General features: G+C 35.4%; 1 protein-coding gene across 1 annotated transcript; it reads right to left on the bottom strand.

Moving 5' to 3' along the window:
* Window positions 1-183: 183 nt before the first annotated feature.
* Window positions 184-15,933, bottom strand: ebo (exportin ellipsoid body open). Its single transcript, XM_019061741.2, has 11 exons — window positions 15,721-15,933; window positions 14,475-14,681; window positions 13,443-13,640; window positions 12,787-12,946; window positions 11,386-11,528; window positions 10,575-10,732; window positions 9,011-9,226; window positions 8,331-8,421; window positions 6,297-6,395; window positions 5,479-5,738; window positions 184-3,976 (listed from the first exon to the last, which is right to left on the bottom strand). The coding sequence occupies exons 1-11, from the start codon at window positions 15,721-15,723 to the stop codon at window positions 2,647-2,649; spliced, it is 2,865 nt and encodes a 954-aa protein (XP_018917286.1). The 5' UTR covers window positions 15,724-15,933; the 3' UTR covers window positions 184-2,646.
* Window positions 15,934-16,480: the final 547 nt, after the last annotated feature.

Below are 16,480 nucleotides of genomic sequence, written 5' to 3' on the forward strand. Positions count from 1 at the left end.
AAAATTTTCTTTTTGATTGAACATCCAGACAGAGTCCAGTCCTTTTTGTAAAGATAATTCATTTACAAGTTTTCTTCATCTGATCGTTTTTCCTCAGGTCATAAATAATACCTCTTTAAATTTTGACGATCTGAGCTAAAATTACAAGAAACTTCAAGAGCGTTAATTAACAACCACAGAAAATATTTTGATAAACAGAATTTATTTCGTAAAAAAAATGAGAACATAAAAAAGAAACACTTTTGTAAGAAGTTAATACAAACTAAAATAAATAATAAAAATATTTATAAAAACAATGAATGTTGCTAAGATTTATGCAACAAATTATGTACACAGTACTTTCATCACAAGAAGGAATGAACTCATGATTTTAGTTAAAATTAAGAGGCTATGGAATGAAAAAACATTGTTTTCTTACAGAGTCCCAAATTTTTAAAAGGAAAGTTAATTGATTTATTAGATAAATAGGAAAAGTAATTAATCAAATGATGAATTATCCTCTTCTTCTGCCAGTGAGTAATACACTCAACTAGTAGAAGTTTAAGTAGGTATGAATTAAAAAAGTGGAAATTTTAGGCTTTATTTTACTATTAAAAAAATAAAAAAATGTATAATATAGCTTTCAAGCCTCAAGCAAGAAAGTAAATGCATGCATTCAAAACTTGAAAAGTGAAAAATCTCTCAAATATTGAACAATGAAAAAGAAATGCAATCATTTTCTGATTTTTAACACATTAGATCTCTCTTTAAACTCTGTGAGCGATGATTCGTATTGAACGTAATCGCAAATCTAATCCATGATTCGATTCTATGGTATTTTTCTTTCATGGCACATATCTGCAATTTGAAAATATCTAAAAGCCAATTATAATTCTCAATTACAAACGAATATAAGATTAAGATGGAAAATAAAGGAGTGCTGTCAAGTGGACCACATATTGCAATTAAGAACTACAATTTCTAGCTTACTTTGGAGGCAACATATGATATGTACCACTAGTTTCCCTACGCAGATAGGTGTTTTTATCGATGGGCCAGATATTGTACTTCCTTATGGCAAAATGCAGTCCGACTGGTTAGGGGCCAAAGAACCGTAACTATATTTGTACTGTACATTGGTATTGCATATCATAACCATTTTTTTTTACAAGGATGAATCGCTAACTCAGTACTTCAAGAATGCAAATAACTCGGTTTATCAAAAATAATTAATTACGATTATTTGACTCTAGACTATAGAAATGAAATTCTTTTATACCAAGATGTCAGTTGCAGCATGCTCCTCCAATACTAAAATTCTTTACTATGCTTCTTAAAAGTTCATAACAGTGAAGCACTGTAATTTTTATTAGGATAATTCCTGAGACTTTTCTGTTTCTGAATTCGTTTTTGTTCAATTTTATTGACATTCCACAAAATATGCTTTTATGTTTAAATTTATTCTGAACTAAATAATGTTCTTGCAGGGCTTTACTTGGAAGAGCAAGATTATGCTTTCAGGGGTATTTTAAAGTAAACAAACAAACAAACAAACAAAAAAAAAAAAAAAAAAAAAATTTGCAAAAAGACGGTGTGAGATTACTTACGTGGTAATGAAATATTGAACTTAATTGGAATTAAATTCACCATCATGACTGCGATTTTTAGAGCTTTTTTAGGATTTAAGCAGGCATTATTGAACTTGATGTTAACAGATTTGACTCTAGTACTGATATACTTTTGATGAAAGATCATACTGATTTAATTTAAGGTATTCAAGACTTTCGGTGGCATTCACATCAAATGTCGACTTTAACGGAATGAATGCTTTATAAAAGATATCACATTAGCACCATTATTTGCATCCAAATTTCAAAGAATGTCACTATTTTTCTATTAATATTTTTTTCCCCAAATTTTTTCCTTAGGATTTAAATTGAAGGGACCCTTATCAGATAGATCCTCTTAGAAGCAATACATTCAGGGTAAAATCGCAAAGACTTAAATATTAGTAATTGAAAGGCATTTTTTTTAAAAAAAACTGAGAAGTCAGTTTTTAAATTGGTCACTAAGGGATGTTCTCGCTGAGAGTAATTTTTGATACATATCTTCATCATTAAATCAAAAGCACTTCTCCTAATTTATCATCAATACTGATACATAAATATCAACATAAAGCTAGAAAAAATTCCTTGGAGTTTACTTTAAGGTTTTAAAAGATTGATTTCCTCATAAGAATATGCCAAGTAATGATGAAACCCAGATTGACGTTTCAGTACTTCCCTGGAAAACTTCCCTAATTTTTCTTCTCCGAGTGTAGAATATTCTTTGAAAATTTCAAGCGATAGCATTGGCTTGTTCTTCTTTGATAAAATAAGAAGGAAGCATAGATTTTGAAATACCCTTAACTACACACGCGTTCCTGCAGTTTCACTGTCCATATGTCAAAGCCACATGGAAGTTCTATTGATCGAGAAATTGAGGATCCACCTTGAACATTTTGACCAGAAAAACTTGAACTTTCACAGCTTTTTTACTAACTCTCAAAAGTTTTTCACCACTAGGAATATTTAGCATAAGAGGTCCAATTGGAGATTCGGCCTAAAAATATGAATTCCTAGTATATTCATTTTGCTCACCAAAATAATGGATGAGAGGTTAAAAAAATCAAGAAGGTGCTCTAGCATCATTGAATATTAAATACCTACAGATATCACTTATGAACCGGGATATATTTACCGAAAAACTGGGTAGATCCGTGTCTGTTCTCATATTTTGTCGAAGTGAACGTCTTTGATTGTCATCTAATCCTTCAATACTTTCGAGGAATACCGGAATAAAATGAGAAAAGAAAATATCAAAATTTACAGATGATAAGTTAAAAATAGCAGTGATAATGTCGTCGATGAGCAAGGAGTGACTTTTTTGTATCAGAATGTTGAGAAGGACATTCAAAAAACAATCTAAAAAATTGGACTTGAAAAAATCTCTGCTGTAGAGTTTCCATTTTTCATTTATGACTTCAAGTGACTTGAGATTTTCAGCAAATAGTGTAACGTCTGATTCCATTAAGGACATCCCCACTGCGGTGAGAACTTTTTTCAAGCTGTCTACTTTATCCACCGGAACTTGAGCATCGTATAAAGAATTTTGGTAGAAGTACTGCCATTTATGCAGAAGTATACTGAAGACTAATTGGAATAATGGTGCTTTGATATCGGGATTGACATGTGTCCCATTGTCAGGCAGCAAGAGCTGCATGCATAGATTGATGCAGCAGGGAACGAAATGTTTGAAAGCGCTACTTGGGAGCTCAACGATGAACATTAGAAGTTGTAACAACTTATCAATACCAATAGTGATATTACTACCATTATAACAGTCCATTAGTGTTGTTATTGCTTCTGATGTAAAAGAGGAGCCCATTTGGTCGTGAAGAGATTTAAACGCCTCCAAAAACAAGGCTAACATGTCAACACAAACATTAGAATTTTGCGACAGTTGCTGATGGAATTCAGTGATGATTTTTGCTAAGATTGGCTGCAGTGCTGCGTACAGTAACTTCTTTTCAGCTTGTTTGTCCGGCTTACAACATTCCAGGAGTGATGTTAGGTGAGAAAGTGTTTCGACTTTGACTAGAGTACCGAAGAAATTTGTAAGAATATTTAAACGCTCGTTGAATGAGATATTTTGAAGAGCTAGTATACATTTGAAAAGTGTAGCGTGGACAACAAGCCGAGCTTTTGGATCTAAGTGAGTAAGAGCAAGATTATCAACTAAAGGTTGAAAACAAAGTGGAAGAAGATGAGGTTTGTAAGCCAAGCAAGAGAATAAATGTGCGGCAGCTCTTTGAAGGGTGATTGGAGTGAACCGTGGCTCGCTTTGCGGGGGCAATACGTATTCTAAACAACTTGACAAGGCTTTTTGGTATACTGCTTCATCTAATTCACTATTCTGTGATAGCCAGGTGTGTAATGATGCAAATAATTCACAGTGTCTGAAAAAAAAGGAGAGACAGTCAAATATTGATCGGGCGTAAATTTCAAGTCCATCATCTATGAACATTACTCTGCTAGGTAGAAGCAGAAAGGAATTAATTATTTTTTTATTTTATTCACTATCTAGTTTTTCTTTAAGCGCCAGACTCTTTGTGAATGGTTACTTTCAATAATTCCAAAGGGGATTATTTCAAGGTGGCAAAATTCGATTTTGCCCGCGCGATTGCGATTTTGTCTTTGAGAAGCCATTCTTACCGGAATCTGCAACTTTACGTAAAACACCGAATCATAGCATGTAGTAGCATTAATACTGGGTAATATAACATCAAAATTTTGAGAATATATTAAAGATTTATAAGAAAAAATAGGGAAACAGATGAGGCTCATTACAATGTGTAAGAGAGATATCATAACACTGCAATACCTCTGTCGATGAGCTTTCTTTCTAAGTGTGGAATACAGAACCTTAGACTGCTGTGAAATCAGCGTGTTACCCAGATATGGGAGTAAAAAGTACTCTATAAGGTGGTGCGGAAATGCAAAAAAAAAAGCTACTTACATACGAGGGAGTCGCGTTTGAGACGCGCGCTGAGTCGGTCGACTTTTGGCCTGCTCCGCGCTCGCCTCACCCGGTGTCCGTTCAAAGTGCTCCTATCTGCTTGGTTTTTGTGCCAATTTAAAGATCTTAATTTGCTTTATCCGCGTTGTGTTTCGTTTTTCCCGCCACGCTTTTCCTTGACCGTATTTTCGGCTTGGAAAATTTAAGTTTTAGTGAATTAAATTCACATTCCTCATGGCTTCGGCCTAGTTACTTTTTGTTATCAGTGTAATCGCATTTTATCAGTGCCGTTTATCGGGAGTACGTCTCTGGTCCGTCGCTATGAAATAGTATGAAAAATATCGGGTTACCCGTGGTGGTCAGCCTCACTGTGTGTGTGTTCGCTGATAACACTAATCATTCGGAATACGCGGCTCTTCCGTAGTGATAACAACCGCCCCCGCACTCCCCGATCGCCTATTCCGGCTGGGGTGGCGGTGGCGTTACCAAATCAACGTGTGAGTACTCATTAGCTAAATAAAGGATGCACTTTGAACGGACACCGGCGACTCCCCCCCTCCTCCCGGCCTTTTACACCGACGGGGGTGGGTGGTCCAGCCTATGAGGGTTTTTCATTTTATATTTTGTATTTATTTATTTATTTTTCTTTTTCTTTTAGTTTTTTCCCCTCAAGAAACTCCCGAGCGTATGCTCATCCTGCAGTGTTGGTTTTTTGCAATGTTTACATTGTTTTTTTCCCAACTTAGCTATCCATCGTCTGGAGACAAGTCGCTCCTGCCTAAACCTTTATTGTAGTTAAATTTTCTTTTCTTTGTCATCCAAAACAAATTGATGCCGATTGTAAAGGCAGTTGTTGTTAATAGACATACTCCATCTTTTGTCATGTTCATTGTATACTGTATACTTTGTTTTGATCAATAAAGAACTCAAAAAAAAACTTACATACGAAGAAGTGTAGATGAAAAGTATTTATAACTGCTGTAAGATGGATCGCTATACAACTTCAGCTGAGTAGAGGTAGAAGCAAGATGCACCAAAGTGGAAATTATTGAAGTCTGCGCTGGAGTAGGTTTCAGGTACGGATGCAGTTTTGATAAAATTAGGCAGAGAGATGCCAAGTCCTTCTCTTGAATTGTTTGGGGATTTGCATTACTTGAGAGGACGTTGGTATAAATTGCACAAGCAGATTGCCACTGCTCATACTGGAAAGGTAGAAGACATAACAGAATAAAAGTATTATGGAATTTGAGCGAGATTTTATATTTGTTTAGTTTTGTTTATTAGCATGTCTATGCAGATTCTTTCAGCAACAGCGCATATAAATTAACTTGTCTTTGATCGCAAGTAAGTTAAGAAAATAAATCAAACAAAAAGAAAAGAAGGGGGTTTGCTAGGATTTTTCAGTCATTTTGAACTTCACTGGATGATGTTACTTGCAACACAATTTAAGTTCTCATTCTAGGAAATGAAAACAATGTACGAAAAAAAGGACTTTAAGCTTCAGCTTGCAAAAGCAAGTTAAGGGCCAAATTTTGAGATACTGCAGAATTTGCTGACTGCAATCATTTTAGCGATTTTTGAAATGCTCATTTTCAGGCCAGTTTTTACTTTTGTTTACATGCACGGGTGGCGTTAGGTAACATGAACACCTGACCACCGCTTTCTATTTTTCCATTAATTTCATTTATAAAAACAGAATCAAGAATGAATAAAACGCAATGTAAAACATAAGGGGAAAAAATAACTCAAAGGATTCTTACCACCATGCTACAAACTTCTTCTTGAGACGGAAGAACATCACAGACTTTTTCGATTACTCCAACAGTAAGTCTAACAAACTCTTGCTTCGGACTTTCTTCCTGAAAGGGGGAGAAAAGAATAAAAGTCAAAAACAAAACAATGCACAAAATGAAGATAAACATTTTGATAAAATTTAAAGATTTGAGAGTTGTTTTTTTTTTTTTTGCTCTTTTGTTTTTCTTTAGGGCATGTGCGCTCTATCACCCTCCGGCTAAAGTATCACAAGCGCCAAGTGACGTTTCAAAATTTCCACCGCCATTATATTATTTTATAGAGGAAATTTTGATTGCATCTATTTGAAAATTTCACTGATTTTTATCGGCAGCACAAAGAAAATTCCAGGACATTTTCAGACAGCTGCATTGAACAATTTGTCTGTAAAAAAATAAAATGGTGGCAGAAATTTTGAAACGTTGCATGGCGCTAATGATACTTTGGCCAGAGGGTGACGGCTCGTATGTCCCCTTTGCCATTGTCATAACTGTGCCCTCTCCACAATACAGGGTGATCCAATAGGCCCACACCGCCAGCACCAGGCATCACCCTTGTAACTTTTGAACAAATTGAGATAGAGGCTTTAAAGTTTGTGAGTGCTCCCGAGTCAAAGGCAAAGAATTTAAGGAACACCCAAAATTTTCAAGGAATAAACCCAGAAGTTTCAGTGTGCAGTTTTTTGGGAAAACTGTCAATAATTCTTATCCGTGATTTTTAGAGCATAAATTTAACCACAGGGGTGGTTAAAGTATGAGGGGCATTCGTAAAGTAAGTGTATATCTTTATTTTCTCCAAAACTAATGAAGATAAATTAAAACGGTAAAAATTGTTTTTACCGCCATACTCTCAGTTTTTCTAAAAGCCTTCGTTTTTTAAATTTGGTTTACCGGTTTGCAAGTGATGTCATTTTTCCTGCGCCCATCTCTCGTCACCGCGTGTCCAAAATATTAGAGGGCTACGGAGCTCCTCAGACGAGTACATGTTTTCACCGTAAAGAAGGTTGTATCACAGTTGATTGGTTAAATATGTGAAACTTTCAGGCTTTGAATTGTCTTACCTTACTTTTCGACATAATCTCCAACCAGTTGAAAACATTTCTGATACCGTGTTAGCTGTTTGTGGATTCCATCTTCAAAGAATTGCGCATCCTGTTGTTGGAACCATTTCTTTACAGCTTCTTGCAACTCCGTGTCGGTGGAGAACTTTTGGCCACCCAAGCTCTTTGGCTCTTTTGGCCGCAGGAAAAAGATGAAAATCGCTTGGAGCAAGGTCTGGTGAGTACGGTGGATGAAGGAAAAGGTCCTATATATTTGAATGAGGTGAACAAGTCTTGAGTCACATGAGGCCTAGCGTTGTCTTGAAGGAGCAAAACTTGATGAGACAAAAGATCGGGTCATTTTCGCTTGATTGCTGACTTAAGTTTTTTCAAAACTTTACAAAATATTTGGGCATCGATTGTTTTTTCTCTTTCCAAGAAATCGATCAGCAATATTCCTTAAGCGTCCCAAAACACCATAGCCAAAACATGTACTCGTCTAAGGAGCTCCGCTGCGCTCGAATATTTTGGACTCGCGGTGACGAGAGATGGGCGCGGGAAAAATGACGTCACTCACGAACCGGTAAACCAAATTTCAAAAACGAGGGCTTTTTGAAGAGCTGAGAGTATGGCGGTAAAAACAGTTTTTACCATTTTAACTTATCTTCATTAGTTTCTGAGAAAATAAAGACATATACTTACTCTATGAATGCCCCTCGTAGCATTTTTTTACGGTAAAATCTACATTGAAACATTGCAGTTGCTTTTTTCAGCAATTGAATTGTTAAATCAGCAATTTCATTTTTTTTTGTGTAGCAATTTAACTTCTGTATTTGGTACACTCACTAGGCTGGAGCCTTTCAAAAGTAAATAGGTACATAAATATTCAAGTAATAAACTTTGTGCACTACCAATCATATGTTAATTATTGTGAATATTCAAGTAAGGAATTATATGAACTTACATCTTGATTTAAACTGTCATTGGAGAGTTCTTTTTCTTGGTTCAAGTAAACCAGTAAGTCTCTTACCAGTTTCAACAAAATTGTTCCATACCTGAAAAGAGAAAAGGAGCAAAAAATTAGAAAGAAAAAGCAAAAATATCAGTGAAAACCCACACACTTTGATAAGTATAATGCAACTGATTTCAATATGTTGGAGTTTTTTAGCCAAAAAGCGTTAAAAATCAGCACAAAGTTGAATGGTTGTTACTAGTGTTGCATCAAACAGCGTATCTCTTTGAGGAAAAATTTTGCTTATGAGTGCTTTTTCCCTCTGTATTCGGATTTTCAGCTTTATGCTGATTTTTACAGCTAAAAAACTCCAACATACTTATAACTTATGACCTGTGTGTCCACCTCAATCAGTTTGTGTAAAACTGATTTCATTGGTCATTTGAAAAATGGTTTACTATTATGGAAATTATATTTCATGTTATTAGGGACCAAGTTAATTCACACTTGGTTTTAATTTATTCAAACATGTGGAAAAACTTCGGGAATTTTGCATTATAGCAGTTACATTTAATTTAACTTTAGCTTTACTGAAAAAACCACTTATAATAATTTTAATGTAACTCACTTTAAACTTTACAGAATAAATTTACTGATGAACTTCATTGAAAAAAAAAAAAAAAAAATCTTACTCTAAAATGTGATCACAGTCTTGAAGTTGTAAGTAATCCAGAAATGAACACCAGGTGTCTAGACAGTCATAGTAGAATTCAACATGCGTTTGTTGGAAAGTAAATCTGAGGAATGCCAATAAAAACTCTTTCGCTGGGAAGTTTGGGCTCGACTCAACTCGATGCCAATGAGTAACTATGACTTGCTTTATCAAATCAATGAACTTCAGAGAAAAGCTGGAAAAAAAATTACAATCAAAAGGCAAATCCATTGAAAAAGTGAAGATACAGGCAAATCAAGAGAAAGCAGTTTAAATAGTTTGTAAATGACTGGGAAACTGACGACAACATACAACAAATAAAATATTAAGGCCAAAAAATACTGGAAACTATAAATTAAAAAAAAAAAAATACTTATGATTAATTTTTCTCAAGATTTCAGCTTTAGATTGCGAATTTCAAACCGTAATAACTCTGTTTAATGAGGTACTTTGGCAGACATTTTACCCCCACCCTCTCCCTTGTTAGAAATCTCTGAGACAGTCTAATAACCCCCTTCCAAGTTACATAAGGTTAGCTTGATCCCCCCCCCCCCCCCCCACCACTTTTCATAAAATAACGGAGAAAGCCCAAAATAGTTGAAAAAATAATTTTTATTGAAAAGGTAGTTGATTTTTTTTAGGTAGAAGGCTTACACAAGATTGGTCTTAATCTTCGCTCCTCTTATAATATCCAGTAAGCAAAAGTAAGAGTTGCATCTTGTGCTAAATACCTCAACAGTCTTGATTAGGAAATTGGCAAAGTCTGAAATGCACTCCTAACTTTACAATCTGCTTAAGAAATCAGCGTTTTTTAAGCTTCCCTTTCAAGGACGATACTACAGCACAGGTGAATATTTTGTATGAGGAGTTGTTCCATCCAACTCCTGCGCACTAGGATGCGGAATATTCAACATGGTTGTCGCTTCAGCACGCAAATTAAGAGAAAGCAATATGGCCATTATCAATGCAAGAAAAATGTAAATATAAACATGCGGGTCTCATAACGTGCGTTTTGGCAAGTTGGCCATGTTGAATATAGCGTAGCGCTTTCAAATAAGCGAGGGTTGTATGGATCGAATCCTCTTATGAAAAGTTTACCTGTGGCAAAGAACCATTTTTGAAGCGGGAGGCTTAAAAGAAAGGCAAATTTTTTACACAAATTGTGAATTTAAGGGTGCATTTTAGACTTTGCTAATGTACTCATCGTAATTTGTGAAACATTTTCCATTAAAAACAACTCTTATTTTTGCTCTAGAGTAAGTTAGCAACAGGCTTATTCTAATCTAGAATTGATCTTACAAGTTTACATTTTTTTATTGCTACTTGTATCCATTCTGATCATGACATAAAGTTCTTTGAAAACTTTCTATACCTTCTAATAATGGTTTTCTTCAGCGGCTGGAAATGTTAGTTGATCTCAAAGGAAAATTGTGTATTTGAAGCAGCTTCATCACAATAGTTAAGAGTGATGATTTAATTTCTGTCCTGTAGATATGGGAGAGAATGTTTTGTTTTACTCCAAAAGGACATGTACGAATACTTACTTGTAAGAACAACTAGAGTTCTCTATTTTGACTAAGTTCTGAAGAAGATGGCAGGCTTGTTCACACAGCCACAAGATTAGAGGTAAACTTGTCACAGGAACACAATTTTTATACAGAATCTCATTCAAAGCGCTTAAAGCCACCGCTCCTAAATCACCCTGCAATTCAAAAATGAAAAATCTTAGTTTAGATATTACTGAGAAAAACATGGACCATATCTGTGATCTTAAAATTTGCAATTGAATAAAATGTATTTTTACCAATCATCATAATCTTTATAACCTCCTTTTTTTGGGAAGGGGGCGGGGAGGTAGGTGGATGGTATTGGCAGACCAGGTCCCAAGCACTGGGGTTACTTGAATCCTGTTTTGTCTACTTTCTATTAGCTCTAACAAATCCAAGGGCAAAAAACAAAACCACATATCTCCCTTTGCACCGTTGCACACTTCCTGTCATACTTCATTTTTCCTTGTGAGAACTGATGAACATATTTTCTAAAAAACTTCCTTGATTTTGTCTCTCTGTCAGCTGAATATTCTGTATACATTTCAAGTTAAAGGGTTACCTTGTTTTTCTCGGGAAAAAGAAAATATGAGCTGATATCTTAAGACATCAAAATGGAGTTACAAAGGTTTTGCACTTTGGTCATCGATATTTGATTCTTTTTAAACTTCTCAGGGTTCATAATTGCAATTTTTTATTATGTATTGTTTATCCAAATTATTAGGCGAAATTCACACCTCTTTCCTCTTAAAAAAATTGGTGCCACCGATCCATCAAAAATGCAAATTGTTATATTTTGAAAGATTACCCGGTCAGAGGTGAAATTGAAGACAATTTGAAGAAGAGATGGTGTGAAATGAGGACCGAGAGGTGCCCAAGAGAACAGATGAGCACAAGTTTCTAGAGCTAATTCACATGTATCTTCATTGTTGTTACTGCTTTCTAAAACAGCTAAAAATAACAAAAAGAAATTTCAAGTTAAAATAAATTTTTTTAAAAAAAAAATAAGAAAATGAAGGCAGTATATCAAAATCCGAGGAACTGACTTTGAGAGGTGATCAGCAAAGCATTGAGTTGGAGGATGGACAGCAGATCAAAGGCTGCGCGGACTTTAAGTACTTGGGGCTGCGGTTGACCTCGGATGGAAGGATGGATCAAGTTATTAAGGAAAGAAACACCCTAGTAAGGAAGGCTATAGCCATGTTAAATGGAATCCTCTGGGATTAGCGGATTCACAAAGAAAACGAGAGGCGAATTACAATGTTGTTGTCAAAAGAATTCTTACATATGGATGTAAAGTTTGACAGCTGAATGAACGGACTCAGGGGATGATAAGAGCAACAGAGATGCGTTTCTGGAGGAGAACGGCAGAAATTTCTAGAAGGGATTGGGTCTGCAATGAGAGAGGGCGTCAGATCATGAAAGTAAAAAATGACATCGCATTTGGCGACATGATGGACATGTCAACAGAATAACGAAAAAAAGGCTGCCGAAAAAAAATGCTTGATTGGGTTCCTCCTGGGAGGGGACATAGGGGATGCCCAGTGAAAGGGTGGTGGCAGGGGGTTTTAAAAGAAATGCGGGAGTGCCAACTCCTTGAAGGGCTTTGCGAGGATAGAGGACTTTGGCAGCTAGGTGTTGCAGACCGCCAGAGAGCGCTTTAAAATAGGCTCATAAGTATGTATATGTAAATAAAATGAAAAAATAAACTCAGAGAGATATAGTTAGGAATCATAAATGAGCCTTGAACGAAAAAGCAGGGTGAAAGACTGAGAAAGTAAGATGAATCATTTGTGTAGAGAAATGTTGATGAAGGTACTTTGAGTTTTTAAGAGTTCCAAATATCAAAGACTGAAAAAGGGGATCTTGTCTAAATTAATTATAATCATGAAACCGAAAACTGAAAACGGTGAGCATTTTTAATGGTCACACATTAATTCCTAACAGTTTGATTGAAGTTTTTGCGTTGAGGGCTTAAAATTTATAGTGTGCCTACCTACCAACTTACCTACATCTTACTATAAGATTCAGAAGAAAAATCATGAGAAGAAGGTTTTTTTCTTTTTTTATTTAGCTTTAGTTCAATCGAACCGTAAGCCTTAAAGCCACTAAGTAGCTTTTCAGGTTTTTTAGACCACTGGAAACCATGTTAGAAATACCTGACATTTTTTTTAAAATTAAAAATTAAATTTGTAGAGCGCAAACTTACCAGTTAAAATTGTGAACACTTGCGGTAGATGGGCTTGGAAAAGCCTCTGCAATTCTTCTTTTCTCGAGGCGCTTATATCTTCTTTCAAAGTTATTAACTCTTCGGATGCAGTTTTTAGTATTAAAAGTCCTACTTTGGTTGTGGTTCTGCTTTGTATCAGCTGGAAAAGAAACGAACATTAAAATATTAAGAGCAATGCATACGAAACATTGTACAAAATGGTCCAATTTCATAAAAAAAAACATTTTGCTGGCAGTGATATTACCCTTGGGGAATTTTCTTATGCATTTTTACTTTTCACAGGAAAAAAAAATACTCACATACAGATGGAAATGGAACTAAATATTGACAATAACTTCCGCACAAATTTAAAGTTTAGTGGTTCAGGAGTCTTCCCCCTCCTGCCAAAAAAGGAACTGTTGAAAGTAGTTCTGGAACATTATTACAGATATGTGCTCATTAGGCCTTCCAGTTTTCAATTATCAGCTTATGCTGCGTGTGAAATGAGACAAAGGCACGCTCACAACCATATCCGTACCATCACTCATCAATTTCTAGACATCAAGATTTTTCTGAAAATCGCGGATGCAACTCTCTGAGACTACGTCCCAAACGGATAAATGTTAACCTGAACAAATAAATGATTAAGGTCGTACATTGATAATGTTGACGAAAAAATCTGGATAAAAGTGGGGCCAATCGAACTTAGCAATAATACACATCAGCTTAATGAGCTTGTTTCTGATGAATAGAGGAATGGTGCTATCTGGTGACACGGCAGCATTGTACAGAAACGATCGTAGCTCTGCTCTCTCATTTGACTCTAGACTGATCCAGCGTTGAGTTATGACAGTCTGAAAATAAGAAGAAAACAGTTAAACTTCATTAGAGACTGAGAAAAATCTAATTCTTGAGCAGCAGGTTTGCAGACTGATGAAGCAATCTTGAAAGTGAAACTGAAAAATGCGTATCTCAGTCGCAGTTTTTTAAAATCTCTGCTACCATTTTATAACTTAAAAGAAGACTAAGCCAAAATCATGGCTGGAAAATTTCATAGAATATTCTGCAAAACCACATGCCTCTGTTTGTGATGTTGCAGACTTTCCTATGATAATTTATTTTTTCTTCGGAAAATTGGTCAATGTATTTTATTGAAAACTTTGATTTTTCTTGTCTGTGGGCAGGATATTTCATGAACTTCAAACTGTACAGTTTCTTCGAAAAAAAAAATGGGTAACAGCAGTGATTTTGAAAAATCGCGATAAAGATACATGGTTTTATTACTTTTGCCGTCGACATACAGCAAAAATAATGGAGAAACTAGAGCACCTTGTACTTTCTTTTGGAATGATGAACACTTCCTGTCACATCCAATTATTAGGAGGGCATTGATCATTTTTAAGTAGGTAATAAAATTCACATGGTTCACTAATTCATTTTCTCTTTGAAAATTATTCAAATATAATTTGCAAAAACATTAAGTAGGTACTTTCTTTTGAAAAATCGAGCACAAAGAAATATATGGAAATTCCAAGATCCTTTTGCAGGATTATTTAGTATTAGGCTGCATGAAGCATAGAGAATCAAGCAATTTTCAAGCTGTTCCAGATAATGTTATAATTGCAGTTCTGTCATCTCATACTCAGGTCACAATTAATTATAACCGACTAATGATGATGAATAATTACCTCAATTACATTGGTTAGGCAAAACATCCAAATGTACTGATTATCTGAATGAGACATGAAATAGAAACATTGCTTCCATGCATGTCTCTGTCTCCCAAAATCTGACAAGAGTGTTTCAATTTCTCTCTTTCGCACATTACTCGTTCCGATGCCATAAAATTCTTCTAGTAGCTGTTTCAACGAAATTAGGGTGTCTGAGTCGTTGACCTGAAACAATTGTAAAGGAAGTAATGACATACAATTCCAGATAAAATTTAAGAGTATCAAAGGTTGAGAGGAGAGGAATGGAGAGAAAGGAGGAGACATTTCAGATGTCATACCTCTAAGTATTTTCTCATCCATCCCTTCCTTGGAATAATGTAGAAGTATTTAAACTGGACTTTAAAGAAAACCATGACTAAGATAGCAGATTAGAAAAAAAAAAAAAAAAAACTTTCAGTACAAAAATATGGATGAACTAAGAAGTAAGGAATCTTCTAATGATATATACAATAGCCTTGTGATTATAGGTTAAAAAATCGCTGTTGGATAACTGAAGGCCCCTGACATGCGCTTCCGGAGATTAAAAAATTTCTGTCTTACTAGAAAGGAAATGTTTACTGTAGGTAATTCAGAATGTAGATGATACTAGAGAGTAGAAATGCTACATTCTGGATATTGGTGTTACTTAGAGGAAATGTAAACTTTGAAATCTAAATTTTCAAGGCTATTATGCATTGTTCACATTAGAGAAATTAAGAAGCCATGGAAAGGGCGCACTCTAATCAATTGACTGAACAGAATATGATGACTAGTTACAGAGTAGCAACATACACAAAAACTTGGTAACAAATGATAGAAACACTTGAGTCTATGGACATTCGACTATAAGTACAATGGAATCTGAGCAACCAGCCTCTGTCAAACCAATTGCTTGAATAATCACTGGATTTGAAAAACAACAATTCCAGAAAGTTTTCGAATATAAAATGCACATTCAACAGAAGCAAAAATAAGAAAGCTCATATTGTACCGTTCAGAACAACTTTGATTAAAAAGAACAAAAAACTAGGTGACGCAGTGGTCCCGACGAAAAGTAGTCTGTTTTGGCGAGACAAAACAGAGCAACCAAGAAAAATCGATGTATTTGAAAAATCTGACAAAATTTTATACACTCAGATTCATTTTGCTAATTTAAAAATTGGTCTGCAAGAGACCAAAGGCATGAAAAAGTGATTAATAATGAAGAGAGTTTCAGTGGTCTTACCATTTCAAAATGACACAGCAGCGCGTAGGATGCATACGAACTCTAAATCATCGAGAGAGTAACATCGGTTGGACGTTCCTAGCGAGTTAAAAAGAACTAGTTGTCTACGGTGATAGTAAATTAGTTGTTCCAAACGAAAATGTTTGAGTTCGATTTGACAGGGGGAGGAATGGTAATGATAAGAGTCTTTAGGAGGTAAACATAACCTCACAAATGAAAATGATGTAGAAACAGTCAAAAAGAGTGGTGGAGGCTGGTCTTTATAGGTCAAAAATACGCAAGTACTTCTGGCGGCCATCTTGCGCGTCAAACCCTGAAGGCAGAGATGCCCAATTTTATGAAAATTTATAAAATTGAATTTCTTATTGAATCTTCCTGCGTGGTGCGTGGAGTTTTGTCGGATGAACTCCGTGAAATTAAAGGAATTCTTTTCTAAATTTTGATAAGGAGTCAGCATGTCACGGAACGCATAGAATCAGTAAAATCTCAATTTTGAAATGTAAAAAAAAAAAATGTGTCGAATTTTGAAGTTTCTTATCGAATGTTCATGGACCTAATCGTTGCAGGTTGCACACAGCCCCTGAAAAATCGTTGAAATTTTTTCAACGTCCCTTACGGTTACGGTCCCCGTAGATGAAAACACCTGCACAATCCAGTTCTCAGATTTGACAAGACTTCTAGCGCTGACACTAAGGAACACTGATTTCGGTCTAGTCATTTGAATATTGATAAATGCTCGGAAAATCTCGAACTGAGTTTT

The sequence above is a fragment of the Bemisia tabaci genome, chromosome 2 (genome assembly GCF_918797505.1).
Source record: "Bemisia tabaci chromosome 2, PGI_BMITA_v3".
NCBI lineage: Eukaryota > Metazoa > Arthropoda > Insecta > Hemiptera > Aleyrodidae > Bemisia > Bemisia tabaci.